The sequence below is a fragment of the Xiphias gladius genome, chromosome 20 (genome assembly GCF_016859285.1).
Source record: "Xiphias gladius isolate SHS-SW01 ecotype Sanya breed wild chromosome 20, ASM1685928v1, whole genome shotgun sequence".
NCBI lineage: Eukaryota > Metazoa > Chordata > Actinopteri > Istiophoriformes > Xiphiidae > Xiphias > Xiphias gladius.
The window spans coordinates 15,550,809-15,568,156 of NC_053419.1; the positions used below are offsets into that span (position 1 = coordinate 15,550,809).

The 17,348-nt window shown below is 38.4% G+C and overlaps 1 protein-coding gene across 1 annotated transcript in view; it reads right to left on the reverse strand.

Annotated features, from left to right (window-relative positions):
* brinp1 (bone morphogenetic protein/retinoic acid inducible neural-specific 1) overlaps window positions 1-17,348 on the reverse strand; it is a 137,210-nt gene that overhangs the window by 46,616 nt on the left and 73,246 nt on the right. The window contains exons 3-4 of the mRNA XM_040157712.1: window positions 9,013-9,203; window positions 552-721 (exon numbers count right to left, since the gene is read on the reverse strand). Of these exons, the coding sequence (XP_040013646.1) occupies window positions 552-721; window positions 9,013-9,203 (361 nt within the window). The remainder of the gene's footprint in view (window positions 1-551; window positions 722-9,012; window positions 9,204-17,348) is intronic.

Consider the following 17,348-nt stretch of genomic DNA (forward strand, 5'->3'; position numbering starts at 1 on the left):
CGACCCTGACATATAATGAATATGGATACAGGAAATATTTGTTTAGAATCACAGAGACGCATGTATGTAGATGTATGTTTTACAGTCCTCATCTGCAATATTTTCAACACACCTGCTGTTCAATATGAGTACTTTGAGTTTGTGTATTAACACTTAACTTATGCTAATTTAAATTCACTGGGATGCACTTTCGTTGTATTTCTGTTTTCCAGTTTCATTTATTTGTAGCATACACCATCTGTCTCTGGAGAAAGTGAGGGGTTTATCTGATTGTCAAAACACATCATTTGTGTGGGTACATTATGTTTATGTTTTCCTGACAGGCAACCTAATAACACTTCTCTCTCATTAGCAAAGGTTGAAGTAGCACAGTATTGTAACAAAAATGATTAAGGAGGAAGGTTGGGTATTCAAAGAGTGTGACTTTGACACCAGAGACTGCTGTTTACACGATGTAATGTGAAAGTGATCTCTCCCTGACCTTAACCACAATCTTTTCATTGCACTAGAAAATATATGTATTTGTATGTGCCTGTTCAATATGCACCAACCTTGATGGCATTGGTGGAAATCTGGATCTCGTGCAGCTTCCTCATCGTACCGTCGCGGTCAATGAAGTATGACGAGGCCAGCTGATGAAGGGCTTCCACGTTCTGTGTAGCATTGGCAAGCTTCCTGTCCAGCTTGTTTTTGGCCAGGTACATAGTCAGTGCCTCCTCTCCTACAGGTAACACAAGGAAATGGAAATATTATTAGGATTATGCTCCAGGTGGTTGTTGACTTGGAAGTTTTGGGGGGGGGGGGGTGTGAAAGCAAGACATCGAAAACTGTCGATGTCTTCATATGTGAGAGTTTTCCAATTCAGGCTTATCTCAGATGCCAATGGAGCTCTAAACATAAAGAATAAGTCAGAGGTCTGAAAACGAAGGCAAGCAGTTTTAGCTTGAGAAACCAGATGCCCCAGTTTTCCAGGAACAGTCTCCATATTTGCTGCTTATCCCTGGCTGGCACCATCCCCAGAAATATGTCCCCGGATTTACCCCTATTGGGATGGCATTATTTCCAGGAGAGGTCCAGTGATATAGAATTTTTTTTACTCCAATACCACAGGAATTTTATCCTGTGTAGCACAAATATATCACATTCGCTATCTTTTTTCTCACATAGTGTAGCCAGGAAAAGACAAATAGATTATACACCAATAGAAAATAACATTACTGATTGCAGAGTTTTAATTAGTGCCAAGAAAATTAGAAAATAGGGATGAGCACAGGAGCTGTGCACCTGGTGTTATAACCATGTGGAGCCACTTAAGAAGGACTGTACCTGTTTATCTGTATTGTGGCACTGTTTGGCATGTTCCTGGATTACCACAGCTCAACAGATTTTTTTTTCTTTTCCACTGACTAAAATTACTCATTTGCATGGCTGAATCAAATTACTGACCCTGTCTGGTGACACAGACAATGCCTGGAGAAGTGTTAAATTATAACTTTCTTTTCTATTTCTTTCTCGTTTCGTACTTTAAATCACAGAAAAATACTTTAGACGTCAAACTGAGAGGTTGATCGATTCTCATCTGATCTTAAGAATTTGGCTGGAATTTTACTGACATAGCTATCTAACAGAATTAAGCGAAACACTCCCGATGTTGTCGTTGGTGGTTTTTCTGAGATGTAGCAAATGTAGACTAGGGTCGACCTGAAATGCTTTCTCATTTGCCGAGGTAGAGATAGATTTCCCACCTTTAACGAGAGGGGAATTACGCAACTACTGTGAATATAAAATCCATTATGCACACGCACACACACAAAAAAAGAAAAGAAAAAGTATCTCCAGTCTCTCTCCATAAACAGAGTCCTATTCCGAGACTTAAAATCTGGGAGGTGAGAACTGAAAAGCCCAAACCATGACCCTCATCTTATGTATGTTAAGTTTGAAAGTCCACAGGAAATAGAGGGAGGATCATACTGATACTGAACCAATGACCTTTCAGTAAGTGTCAGTAATGCAGACAAATTTGAACACTTAGAGCAGCAACGGGACCAAATATTTACAGAGCACCAGACAATCACTCAGATTTGCATGTCATATGTTTGTTGGTCGGCAAACTATATAGGCCTGAGCTGCTCATTCTCTACGCATCAAATTTCTTGCATTAATACGAGCAGAAACAGATGCAAAAAAGGCAAACACCAAAATAGAAGCTTTCCTTTGTCACATTACTGTTTAAATAGTAAACCATATGCCTTGAACTCATTGAAGAACATGTCACATATGTTCAAGTTCCCAGTGCTGTGAATGGTTTTGTGGCCCCAAGCGATGCACTGGAATTGGTCACTTAACTTGTGGTGACCGTGACTAGGGGTGGGTAGCAGTCAGGGCCAATGTCTCATGCCTGGTTAGAGTACAAGCACTGAGGGGACGAGGCCCCATTCTCTGACGCTGCCACGCTCTCTCTCCCTCGGGGGCTAGCAAAGTTACTTACACACACTTGACTTACACTACTGCACAAGAATAATGGTCCCACATTAAGCCCTGGATCTGCCCTTTTTTTTTTATCCCTATTGCAGCTTAGTGTGGCATAAAGAGGGTCTTCTGAACATAAATATTTTGTGGTTATTGCTACTGGTCACGCAAAATCGTTACCTCCATGGCTTTAAAAAAATCATTTGTATGCACCTTTCTGTAAGTAATACATGGTGGTACATTATTACAGGGCGCCTGACTGGCACTCTGCCAGAATTAATCAGCACAGTGTGTACTTGTCTGTCTATCTTTGTGAGAAACAGTTGAGCTTTATACCTTGGGAGTGAGGACATTTCGGGAAAGTGTGGACATTTTGGTCGTTCCTCAGTTTCCGACTGATCTTCAAAGGGCTGTTTGAGGGTTAGGGGTTGGTTTTGGGGTTAAGGGCAGCATTAGGTTTAGGTTAGGGTTAGGGTAAGGTTTACAGACTACACAAACAGATACAGTCAAGTTTATTAGAACCTATCCTGCTTCATTGTTTTATGCATTAAAGCTGTTTTCTTCTGGGAAATTTGGGGGGAACAGACCCTGTAATAATAATAACCTGTTGTTCAGCATTTACAATAATTGTATGTAGATATGACAAAAGTAAAAGAAAAAGATGTAGAGAGTGGTAGAACCCAGCTACAGTTAGGGAAACTAGAAACAGACTTGCTTCTTTTTGTTACAAAAAAATGAAAATGTGTAAAAAACATCATAAATATGTGGCCACATCCTAAACATGGCTGCTGTAATAATTACTTCTTGAAAACTGGTGGACAGACTTTCATAACCGGATACGCACAATACATTCAAATAAGCAGACGAATGAAATGAGCCAATTTTCTACTCAACTATAGTTTGTTCATGGTTTATGCAAGAGATATCTCAATACCAAACTATGCCCTGTGCTTTTTATGTTGGCAGCAGAACAACAACAGCTACAAACAACGTCCCAAGTATGATGCAGCAAAAGGTAGTAGTGTTGACAGACTGTGAGGTCTCTCACTACAACCAAGGGCACAGTCAGAGTTCTGCATATGAACTCTAGAATAGGCTTCAGTGACCACAAGTCATTTCAATAAACTACTTCTTCCCCTTCAGTGCTGAACGCGTTAGACTGTTGCACCGAAAAGGTGTCTAATCCAGTCATAGGTTGTGTATTCACTGGAGAGTAGGAGGGCAAATGAGTCTTCGGCGCTAAGATATAGTCCCTCCTACATGTGAAATCTTTAGCTTATCAATGTAACAAGAAAACAAAGTCACCATCTAGAAAGGTGTGTTGGTTTTTGTCTCTTCAAAATGAAAAGTGGAAACGATAAGAAATAAAATGCAACCGTCTGCAATTGAATGCAACCTATGACTGACAATAACCTCTTGTGTCACTGTTACACTGTGTATAGCAGTCACCATTATCCTGCACTTGTCACTTGTAGCCACAGTGAGTTTAGTTGGAGGTGTGTCTTGTTGGTCTCTGTAACCCTGTATGCAGGAGTATGCGCTTTAAAAGTGTAGTTTTTGTGAATTCAACTGCAGGTTTGTGCTCCTACTTTCCGATGTATTTTTCCATCCCTCCTCTCAACTCAAATGCTCCAGACCTTCTGTACAAACACCAACAGAATTCACTGTTTAACAGCCGTGCTCTCACTTGAAGTGGAAAACTGATTTCAAACATACGAGCAAGTGGAAATGACACGTGTGCTGAAATATGTCCCTCACGGCTTTTGTAAAATGCAAATCTGTCCTTCAAACTTTTTTTTCTCAAGAGCAACACCAGGGGCAATTATACCTTCCTCTAGCATTTATATATAGCCATGGTCGTGCAGTGACTCCGTTGCCATTCTAAAAGCCTTGGGCACATAGAAACGTTTGGATCTGTCAATAAACGTAAGTCTACAGTATTCTCAGTGGCTGCAGGCAAATCAGAGATGTTAAGCATCTGTGTCAAACTGTTTTGATGTGTTTTTCAGTTTCAGCTGCACAACTCAGTTAAATTCTGGAGCATCGATTCACAGTGGTGATGCCTTTTGTTGGGAAATCTGAGATGTATTTGTTCCGTTAAAGCTTCAAATCTCCCACACGCAGTGTGCACCCAAGATGCAGTCAGGTCATATGCTGCACTTCAAAATACACATCCCTTGAAGCCTCCTTTAAAACATCCATATATCTCAGGAGCTCAGCTTCAGGTGGTTCGAGGTAGTTAAAGTGTTCAGACAGGAGAAAAGCAGCCGGTAATTGATAATAACTTTTCAAAACATGTTCAGCCGTTCAGACGGTGTCAGTCAGCAGTGTTAAGAGAAATTAACCGACAATCTTCCTCTCTTAAATGCTTGTTAGAATGGAGCTCACCCTGACATTACTACAGTACCATACTTCTACACATTTACTAATTCCAAGAGCTGGAATTTGGAACCAACGTGGCCCAGTTTCCAAAGACAACTAAAGATAGGATCATGATCAGCTCCTAAAGCGTCCTGAGAAACCTGATTAATCTGTGAAAATGAAAACAACCACAGCACAGTTAGTGCACCGTTGTCTCAATGCATCCTGGGCCGGTACCTTGTAAAAAAAAAAAAAACAAACAAAAAAACAGGAAAACGGAAATGAAATATGTTAACCGTAACATCCAGTGAAGACTGACTCCATAAATCCAGACATAAGCAAAGGGTATTATCACAACCAGTTTTTCTTCTCCGAGCACTGTGTGTTGGCACCCAGGACTTCCAGACGCCACGGGTGCCATTGTTTTTGCCATGAAAAGACGCCAAAGGGCATTCAGATAAAAACAAATAAATAATAATGAAAGAGAGGGCACAGTATACAATGAGATAGAATGTAAGGTGGCTTTCATATTGATATGGTGCTTGCAAAATATGTCCATAAAGGTGAATACTCTACCATATATTTTTCAGTGATTATCAGCTCAGTCAGTAGAATTTCACTCAGTCAGGTAGTAACATGGCACTTGACATAGTAGATCACCCCAATAAAATGCAACTGGTAGCCTTACACAACCTATAGGCTCAGAGCAGAAAAAGAAGTACACACACCATTTACATGACAATGGTTATACACTGTAAGCATTTCTATTTAGTTCAGAGCAGGGAACCTTTAACGGGGCTCGTTAAACATGACCATTCAACTTTACGTTGCCTGGGAGAAGAAGAGTTCACTTCTTTCCTCTCAAGTGTATAATGACTCTCGAGACCACAAAGAGTAGGTGGCTAAAGAGAGAATTGGCCTCCTCTTCTTACTCTGTCACTAGACTGGTGTGCACACTTACTGGTTCATATAACTGTGTTCTTTAATGGGCAATCTCAAGATTGAGATAAGAGTGTAGTGGCCCATAACTTGAAACAAAATGGGCTCAAGGTGAAAGATAATATGGTGATAACTCAAAGGTTGAGAAGACGAGCCAGAGGTTAAAAAAAAAAAAAAATGAATGAAAGGAGAGAAATGTAAAGAGAAAGTGGAAAAATATATTGTGATGCAATACAATAAGACTAAGAAGGATGCTGTGGTTGAAAATGATGCTGTGATTGTTTCTGTGACTCTTTTTTTTTTTTTTTTTCAACTATTGTCCAATTTTAGCCACCTGATGCCTCTGTGGCTGTGGCATCCCTCCTAGCTTGGACACACTTAATTACATTTCACCTTCATATAATGTTTCAGCTGAATATTCTATCTCCAGTTTCCAAAACAAGTGTCGCAGCATTAATCACCTTAAAAAGCAGTATACATTTTATTGCAACTCTAACCCTTCAGACCTGATATTTCCTCTGCACGCTTTAGCAAAATCATTATAGCCTAGAGTTTGACATTAAGCGGACTGCAAGTTTTTAAAATGAAAGAAGTCTTCTACCAGACTTCTCTCTTCTGGTAAATACTTAAGCATCGATGGTTATAGTTTAAGTATCCGTGCTGGCATACAGAAAGATGTTTTCATTTGTTCTGCAATTACTAGACAAAAGGACTGGACAATACAGACTGGGTCTTTTCCAAGTCTTTTCTAAATACAAAGAATCTCCACAGAATTTATAGGTTTAATAGATGTTTGAAAAATTGAAACAAATATACCCATATTAAACCAGTTTAGCATGTGTTAAGATCCAAGCCCGTCTGTACACTGTTATATTAAGGAGAGGAAAAACATGACATGAAAAGTATGATGAATATTTCTCAAAGGCATTTGATTGTGAGATTAAAGCTACAAACATCATTTTAGAACAACTGGAGCAATTACTTGGCAATGTTTCATGCATAAAATTATATAATGCAGTGTTTGAGGAAAAGAGTGGATTATCTTACTAATTATATCTTTAAAATGCAATCGGCAAAGTAATCACAGTTAGCTGCCTTCATGCATCCCTCAGAGCTCGAGATAAGATAAGAGATTTGAGAGAAGCCATTTATATTTAGACTTGGACAGCAGCGGTGCTAAACTTTTATTTTGGGATGCACATCCAAAATACTGAAATCATCCATTGGATAAATGTATTCCTGTTTCAGCAGTGAGTTTTTTCAACTGGAAATTTAATGTAAGTTAAAAAATATATTTTCTTACAATTGTGGGATTTTTTGGGGCAGTTATTACTATTCTAATATTAATATTGCCAACAATAACAGCCTTGAAAAAAGCTTCATAAAATATCAACAATACTTTGTCAATACACATTTCTGTACATGCTACGGTGGTTTCTGAAAGGGCTGGTTCTCTAATACAGGTTATCTGAAAGGTGGTAAGTGTTTCTGTTATTGTTCTTTAATTAGACAGTGCTTGTAGATAAACCAGAGTAATACATACGATAATCATCCTCCCCGATTTACCTGAAAGGTCCATAGGTACAAGTACTTATGAAGATTATCTTCAGGTTTAATTTGGCATGTACAGAAAAATGTAATTACCAAATGTCTGACTGTAATGGCCTCGGGGTGTTGTGAATGATATTGGAGCTGTGTTGTTAGATTCTTGGGCATCCGTGGAGATGATTCAGAAGATGAATTTCTTCCTCATGAAGTTTCCTAGAATCAGCCTGGTAATATCACATTTGGTCCATCGTAGGGAAAAAGCACATTGTGTTGGTATAAATGTGGATTTTAAACACCGCTATGAGATTTGTTTCTTGACTTTCGACTGCCAGCATTTGGTCAGGAGCTAAAATACCTACCAACAATGTGCACAAAGTCACTGTTAACCTCAATGTGAGATGTTTATACAGTATGTGGATCAGGTGGCTTGGCCATCGTGTAACCTGAAGGTTCTGTGTCTGAATCTTGTTTCACACATTTAAAGAAATTCACCCACTTTTTTTTTCTTAAACTTGTTCTTCAGCAGAAAGTGAACCTTCCTTTCATTTAACTTCACTTTTAGTTGATTTCACTTAAAGATAATTTATTGTACTCCACACCAATTTAATTCCCACATGCATTACAAGAAAAACATCCATTCAAAGTCTGAGTTCTCTATATTTGGTGGACAGCTTCCAGCTGGCAGCTATAGCTTGCTTCCAAAATTTTGCAGAACGTGAGAATTCACATTATTTCTTTGATGTTACAGTATGTTTTGCATTTTCTCATATCATATGATCCCGCACATGTTCAGTGGGGATGAGTGGACTGAATGTGGATATCAGATAGCTCTGTCATAGCTTTTGTAGTTTGACCAAGTGCTAATTTTTATACTAGTCGTCAAAGTAATGGCTTGGAAATGGCTTCTCGTGTGGGCTTTTTTTTTCCCATTTGGCTTTGCTTTATGGCTGCAGATGCTGCTCTGTCTCAAAGATCCCTTATAAAATGGTTTAGTAAGTCTAGTAAGTCTCTTTCACCGAGGTCACTTTAAGATCACCCAAATCTTGCTTAGGTACAAATGTTTTTTGTTTATGAGATTTTCTCCAGTCTGCTTTGTCCCTCCCTCTTGCGATCTAGCTGCAGTTTTGCTGTGGGAGAGTTTTTAAGCACCTTGGAGAACAACTCGGCCCCAAACTGTTTCACTGAGCTGTTTTGACATTGTTGCAGACAGGCAGATGAATAATCCAAGATGCCATGGTGTTGCAGTCTCACAGTATAATCATATGGGGTCACTGAATTGTGATATTTATTTGTGCAAAAGAACAGATAAACATTTATTCATTAACTTGTTGAAAGGGATCTGTCATTATATACAGTCATAGTTGCATGTAATATCTGGGATTGATAATTATCAATTCAACGAAAAACAACCAGCTTTTTATCTATTTATGTTAATTATGTTTAATTAATAAAATTCAAATTAAACATTCATATCGAGAAATAGCAGTTTAGTCAGTTGTACAACTTTTAGATAGAAGTCCTATTTGAGGCCTAAGAAATTTATTTTCTGAAAGGAGCCTCCCCAACCTTGCCCATAAAGTAATTTCATTGACATGAAGCATGTAAGCAAACCCCAAACCATGTGTAAAAATCATTTAAAACAGTGTGTAAAAACTGTTAATCAAACGGGGGAGTGAGCAAATGAACCTCTCTTACCTCCCAGGGTGGCCGAGATGAGAATGTGGGTTCCATATTTCTTAATGATGGTGTCGATGAACTGCTGAGTAGTGGGTCTGCGGCCCAGCAAGCGCACGCTGCGCTGGAACTCAGGCATGAGTGGCACGGGGTTCCGGATCAGGTCCCTTCTCTCAATCGCTGTGTTCCTCACCTTCCAACGTGCAAATTCCCTGACAATCACAGGAAAAACAACTGCTCACACCAAAATGACTTTGTATATATACAACCACACATCAAACAATGATAGTAAAACAGTATTAATTACTGTTTGGCAAAACATTAATTAGCCAGACTCTTATCTCACCAAATGCATTTGTGGGAAAACAATGCACATCTGGTTGTGCACACTGTGGCCTAATCTGTCAGATGATTAAAATGATTTAAAAAAAAAAAAAAAAATACCAGAGTATTTTTAACAATTTACAAAGCTGATCTGATTTCTCATATCTCAAAAGTCACATCAAAGTTACTTTTATGACAGTAAAAAGTAATAGCAGACATCTTTAATGAGTCTGGTGATGAAGAAGCTTTATATTCCTTGTGTTCATTTATGCTGTATTCACCATGTTTTTTTGGATTGTAATTTGACCAGTGCCTTGTGATGATTGTACGGTCATTTTCTCTGTATTGTGCTCCGACCTGAATCCCAAGGAAGAAAATACAAAAACCAACAAGGAATCATATTAACAAATATTACAACTTGCTAAACTGCGCCTCATTCTACCCTTGTTGGTTTCCACTGCAGCTTAAGATATGCTTCACAGCATAGATGTTAAGGAGATCCGGCAAAATGTTTGCGTGGATGTTCCCGATGTCTGCTTTTGTACCCACCGAGACACACATCAAGAAATCATTTTCACAAACAGACATTACAGGCATCTCTGTTACTCTGAGGGTTACAGAAAAATCAAATAGCCCTGCCCTGCCGATAAAAACACCAGAATTTCTTGTGCTGTGTGAAATGCAAAAGAAGACATTGTTACGGAGTGAGAGGCCAATACCTAGCATATCCAGGCACTGGGAGTCAGTGATTAGGTATTCATGTAAGCAGGTTTCTTTATGTGGTGAATTGTTAGTATGGAGAGTTCCATACAAATTTAAATGTTGTTATTGTTATAACGTAAGGGGTACATGTAATTCAGTGTATTTGGTTTTTCTGGGAAATGCACAGCCCGAGAATTTCTGACGTATCGGTTCCTCTGAAGCATGCATAATGTTAATGCTAATTTAATCAGAAGATGGGATTCTGTCAAATGCAGACATGTTTCTGTTTCCACATGGACCTCTGCAGTTTTTCGACACTTCAAACACCACTATCAAACCTGTGTGTCTGTGCATGGATGTGTGATACATATGCTCACGCTCCCACCTAAAAGGTGCGAGTATGCAAACATACTGATGAACACATTCAGATGGCACGAGTGTAGACAAGTGTACGTTCTCCGCACTACTGACACGACTTCTTTTATAGACAGGGGGAAAGTTAATTTCCTAATTACTGACTGATAGTTTTAAAAGCATTTCCTCATAATTAGGTTTCCATTTAATTTAGATATATTTATTGCAGACTTTGATATATGAATTATGAGTCCAGTTAGAGTAAGAGTGTGACTTAAAGTGCAACAGACACTCCACCACATCATACACAAACAAAAGGTTTCATTGTCTCAATAATTCTACCTTAAAAGCCTGCTCTAATTGAAATCTGAGCCCTGTTCAATAAATGCATATAAATTCAAAATAACAATCAACCAACAGACGGATGCAGATAAAGATAAAATGCAAATACTCGCACACTCTCCACACTCCAAACCTAATATGTTTAAAAGATTTGAGCCGTTCTTTGAGCTCTTTGGATATTGTGTTTTAGTCCTACTAAAACACGTATTTAGATCATTCTTGAAGAAATCAAATGGAAGTTTGCTTGCTTTCCACTTAACTTCATGAAAAAAAATGGAACCATAACAATACAGCAAGGAGATTTAAAAGGGAAGCTTTCCTGTTCTCGTTATTGTCATAGAAAATAGAAGCCAATGCCTTTTTCAGACAGACTTGAGAGGTTTCTTTGTCAACAAGAAATCGTCCAAACCACTCCAAAGTTCTGACATAATTACTTGCAAAAAACAGATACTTTCAGGGCAATAATTACAGAATACACATAATGATAGTAGAAGCAATTGCACAGCCTCATGTTTAATTAAATTAACTTCCTGAATCAGTTGCAAAGTTTTTCTATTACACAGTTTTTTGTCACTCATACTGGTGGTAGGTGTCTATGCTCATACTAAGGAACTTTCAAAATTTGCAGAGACTCCTGCACACCATCTTTATTGCAGTCAAAAGATGCTATAGTAAGAGAGGCACTGTAGGAGTTAGTTCAGGCACGTAACATGCACACACTGATTGTAAAGGTTTCTTTAAGACACTATGACATACCCAACGGCACTATTGTCGCCCTATAAAAATGATTTTTTTTTTTTTTATTTTAAAAAGAAAGCAATGTGGATAAAAGCCACACTACAGTCCTTTAAAGCAGCTTCATCCAAAGCTTTCCTCTGAGTATTTTCCTCCCCAGCCCTCAAGTGCTCCTCAGAATGATTTAGCCTTGAATAGGTAGGTCCCCTCAAATTGACTGGTTACTTAGTTTCAATTCTCTGACATGCAGTCAGCGATACGTCAGTCTGCCTGAGCACAGACTGAAGGCAGCACTTTTTAATGCCCTATTCAGCACTCTATATTAGCATTTAAACTTTCATTCCTTTCTGCCAGTGGACTGTCACGTAATACACAACTTCAGCATTTCCAAGGTAATATCTTCACAGCTCCCTCAAAGGAGAGGGAAGTTTTCAAATTTAGAACTGCCAGAGAGCAGAAAGAGGTGAACATAAAGTGTGGGAATGAACGAATGAGTGCTTATAATTTGACAATACAGATTTTCACAACTGACAGGAGGATGTTTGCATTGCCTTTTTTCTTTACTTTCTAATCACATGTATCACAGAGTGATGTTTTCCAACCAGATCCGCTTTTGTGGCAGGTTTGTAGAACTCTTCCTTTTGAGAACTTTGCAAATCCTCAGCCTTGCAAAGACACAAGTTCTCATCTGGCACGACAAGGCTCACATCTCGTACTAGTACATGCTGATTTAACTTCCACTCCTGTTCCATGGCTTAGCTGCGTAAGAGGTACACGTTGTTGTGATTTCTGAATTCTGGAGCAAACATTCAAGCCAGAGGAACCAGAATTTCTCTCTTGTCATTCTCTGCCCGGCACCCACTGTGTCCTCCTCTGCTACTATCAATTCATTTTCATTGAATCCTCCTCATGGCTCCGTCACTGCCAATTATTATAAAAAACTTTATGTGGCAGCCATATGTACTTGGAACCTTCTGCCCCAGATTAGGCATGCCAACAGATGGAACCTGCGACATGATTCAGTGCTTTACTTCACAGCTCCAAGACCAATTTAATGACCTATCAGAGGAAGTTAAGAGGAGATAAATGGGATTGCAGCTGCATAGAAGGAAAATGGGAACATAGGTGATTATTGCTTCATGGTGTTCAAGTAACTCGTGTGGGAGGGTGGGTACATTACATTTGCCTGTGTGGAAGTGTCTGTGACCTACAGAAAATACAGGATACATGATATGGCTATGGAGAGCCATAAATAAATACTTTCATTTGTAAATACTTACTGTAAATGACACTGACAACCTTATATTTTTGCTGAAGCATTTGATGGTTAAGCCTTATGCGGCTGTATGTTGGTTGCTTATGCAAAGATAATGTACACTCCTTGATCCCACACATTCATGTACTCTAACAAGCAACATTTTGGCATTCTGAACAAAGAGTTTGCTCGATGATAGAGGATTTTTCTTTCTTTGAAGAATCTGCTAAAGTCGGTTAATCCCTCAGTGCCCTCTTTGAGACCACCATTTTATCTGATTCCCTTCCACTGTTTGTCTCAGCACAGTTTAATTGAGTAAACATGAACAGTGGTTTCTAGGAAATACATTATTGAAATCATACAGCCAGCTCCCTCATCTCACATAGATCGGAATGAGAATGTTTTTCACCAGAGATCATTTGCTCTAAAGAATGTAATGGTGGCTCTATCGTGGCCGCTTCTATTTTAGACTTTAATCACGAAAATTTATGAAGAACAGTAATGTTTGAGCTATCACTCTACACTTATTACTCACTGCCCTTTATGCATGGTGGCATGTAGGGCAGCGACCAAGGGCCGCCACTCCTGTCAATCACTCTACCTGACTCACTTCTTCCAGAGTAAAAATGCAAGACAGAGAGAATACATCGAGGCAAGCAGAGGAAACTCAAGGTAAGTCTCTCAAAGTCAACACCTGAGCAATAAAGCAAATAAAAGTAGCTTTGATTTACTTTGGATTTTTTGCATGAAATATTGAGAGGAATTGTGTACAGTGTCTTGTCAGTATGGTACTGTCTGTCCTTGTTAGAGCCAAATTACTGAGAACACTCATGAATATACTTGAAAGTCATCTTTTGAGGACCAACTGGATGCAAACTGCAATGTATAACTGAGATGGCAGAATGAAAACAAATTAAAAATTTAACAGAATGTATTAACACATTTCTGCCAGTGTCCCGGTTTTATTATTTTGGATTAACGGATGTTTACAAGGGGTGTAACGATTCATCCATTGCATCAATGCATCAACTGTAACTTATGCCAACTCAACTGCATCATTTTGCTAAAAGAAATAAAAAGGATGAATTACTCTGACTTCAGTAATGATCAGCTTGAAATGCTTTGAGCTAAACTATTTGCAGTTTCAGACATGATCATGCTCTCGACAGAAATTCAGCAAAATTTGAATTTTGCTGATAAACATAGAAGTTTTATTATTCATAAAATAATTTTATAATTTTCATGGAATCAAAGGTTTCTGACATTGTTAGGTTGAAATATTTTTTCTGCAATATACATTCAGTGTATACACATTCAGTAATTCTACTCTACTACCATTCTCCTGTAGCAGTTTGTTCATGGCAAGGGTCCGCCATTCCCACATTGGATTCAGATTGCCTAACTATGCACGAGGGATTCAAGGGGAAACAATGCACGTATGTATTCCAGTGTTGTTGTTCGTAATTTTATCTCACTGACATCCGCTTCACTGTTCACTCTCCTTACACTGTAACACAGCTGTATTATGTTACTGCTACTGCAATCTGGACAAATTTCCTACTGACGCTGGTTCACATTAAAAATGCAGTGTATTTGTCACTTAAGTAGGCGTTGACTGTGATCGTTGATCAAAAATGTGTCTACAGAAACAAGAAAACTGTCATTTTCTGTACTTTCTGTAAATCTTGCAGAGAGTAATGGAACAAATCAAAAGAGCCAGAGTGAACTGTTAGATGAAGAGTTGTAGGTGACAGGCTGCACATCTCCAACTCCTTAACTCCATTACTGTGCCCCTGCTCATGCCATGCACAGCAGGAAATCAGTTTGCAGCAGGTTTGTCTGGCAGCCCTGTGAACACAAACACTGACTTTAGTGGCACATTTGCTCTTCTGATGTATTTTTGACAAAGTGTCTTATGAAGGAGTATTCGCTGCCACCAGAAAGTCCGGGATCTGTGGTATTAAACCACACTAGTTGTCACCACATTCAACCATGTGTGACACCAAATCAACCAGGACTGAAATCTTAAGTATTATAACTTTAAGTCTAAAGTAAGGCCACACATAAAAAGAGCAGATGTGTACCAAATCACCAGCTTGTTTCATTGCCTGTTGGTGACTGTTTTCATTAGACACAATCTGCAGCAGATTTACTGTATGTTTAAATCCTTAAGGAGTACATTTAAATCCTATGTGACGATGTCACTCGGCGAAAGATCCACTCCCACACACAAACTCCCTGCTAGTAATGAAATGTTTGATAATTCTTTCTAAGAATCCCGAGTGTATAATATATCATACTGTATGTGCTTTCAAAGAGAAATACGGCATTGTATAAATCACTACAAATCTTTAAAGTGACAATGATGTCCTCCAATACTGTAGTTTCAATACTGTAGTTTCATTATAAATACGATCCTAATACTTTTGTATGTCAAGTATTATTTTGAAATACTGTATGATTACTTAAACAGTATTTACTTTACACATTATGTATGACTTATCAGGTGTTATGATATCATATTCTCTGTTACCATAAGGGATGGAAAGAGTGACTACGGCATGTCATAACGCCCTCCAGGCAGCGTGATGTCTGCTTCAATTAGAGTTGGCCCTGTATTGACATCCAGTAAATATTCCCTAAAGCTCTGACAGGGGCAGGAAATGACCATCATACAAGTGTGTCACCACAGGCACTTTGTTGATCCTGATGCTGGAGCCCAAATTTAAAAAGAGAAAAAAAAAAAAAAAAAAAAAACCTTGAGAGAGCATGACAGACATTCAAAGTGGAAGTGTGGCAGCGCAGCGCAAAGACAGGCAGAGCTTTGTTGAAAGAAAATCTCTAATTAATTGAGTGGGGAACTGACTCGGCAGGATGCGGAGACAACACATTCTCGGGCGCCTCATAAATGACATCAGAAAACAAAAGCGAGAGTGTCATTGAATTACAGAACTTGTCATACTTGGCTTCCTGTAACTCTTGTCCTCCTCTCATACTGTATCAAAGTCTTTACAGTCAAATACAGTACATATTCAGGAGGATGTGTTGTTCAGTTACAGCTTGACCTTTGACAGTCTGTGGGAAAAATATCTGACAAAAAGCCTGTGCCATCTTCTCTTCACTTGAAGCAAACAACAACCATTTATGATGAAACAACCCAAATAAAATTGTTACATCCAGCTATAAACATGTTAGTGTTATCGAAACACCCGCACTTTATTTGAAGCACACTAGATGCTCTCATAAAGGGCAACTGTGTGACACTTTATTTTACAAGGAAGATTTAAAGGATGCACCTGCTGTAGAAAAAAACAACACGAGGACAAAAAACGGGCCAAAATAAATCTTACATTATCTTACTTTTTTCTCTGGAGTCGAATTACTCTGTGCTCATCTCTTTCAGTGACTGCTTAGCAATGTGGTGCTTAATAATAAATCAGCATAGTTATTATAAAGCAGTGTTTGGTGGATATTTATTGTGCATTACCCTAAATTTACAGTACTTTAATTTGATCTTCTTCAAGTGCAAAAGATGTTACTTTAACTTTGACAGTACTTTTAACGCAAACACTTGTTAGTTGTATGACGTAATATTTAGTAAAAGTAACAGAAACGTTGCTATCGCTTGTGCCTCAACTTATAAAAGAGTCATGACTGAACACAGCTTATTGCACATCTTGGGCTTATAGTACTGAACGGAATCATGATTTTAAAAATTGTAAAAGAGAAAATAAACTTGCTCTTGAATCGGCTTCTCATCCTCTGTACATCCTGTACACTTGTAAGACTTATAATGACCCTTTTTTTCTCAGACTTTGTCAGAAAGGTGATGATACAAGTCTGTTGAAATTGAACAGTCTGATGGTTTATTATTAATTATAGATTAGTGTGATATGAAAGCCACACTCTAAAGATATAAAATTATAATCTGCGTAGAGCAAAGAATAACCTAAAAGGAAATTTCTTTATATTTAGGCTAAAAGTTTTATTTTATATATAAAGATACAATATTCATCATGCTGAAAGTGTCACTATACTCAAGGATACAATATTTATCCTGCTAAAGTCACACTGAATGTTTAATTTAGAGTTACAATATTTTGTAAACCCTGGTGTTCCATTGCCTCTGCTATAGAGTCCACTGAAAGCCTCCTGGTGCCTCCTTCAACTTCCTGGAGTCTTCCAGTTCTGCGTGCCAACTTTCAGACAGTACACGTCTCATATCTGGTGACTCAGTCAGCCAATATTCCCATGATACATGTTTGAATTTTTAAAAAAGGACTAAATGAGAGAAAAACTCCTGCTTGTACACTGGATGGTTGCCAGTCACTGTAGTGTACGAACATGGCCTTGCATGAAACTGAAACCTAATGTGTAGGCGAAGAGAAGAGTCAGTGGAATCGGCAGTGCAATCACTAACAGGATGCCCTCTATGACACGTTTTGTAAATGATACGTAGAAATAATTTTGTTTTTTTTAATGGACAGAGAGCAGAAATTAAAGAAGCTTTTACTAAACCAAATAAACACATCTATGTCTTTTAAATTTAACTGAAGAAATTGTGTTTCTGCTTCAAGAGTCCAGGTGTTTTCATGGTGCCTGTGAAATGCAAAACATCACTGAATAAGCTGCATTTGTTTGGTGC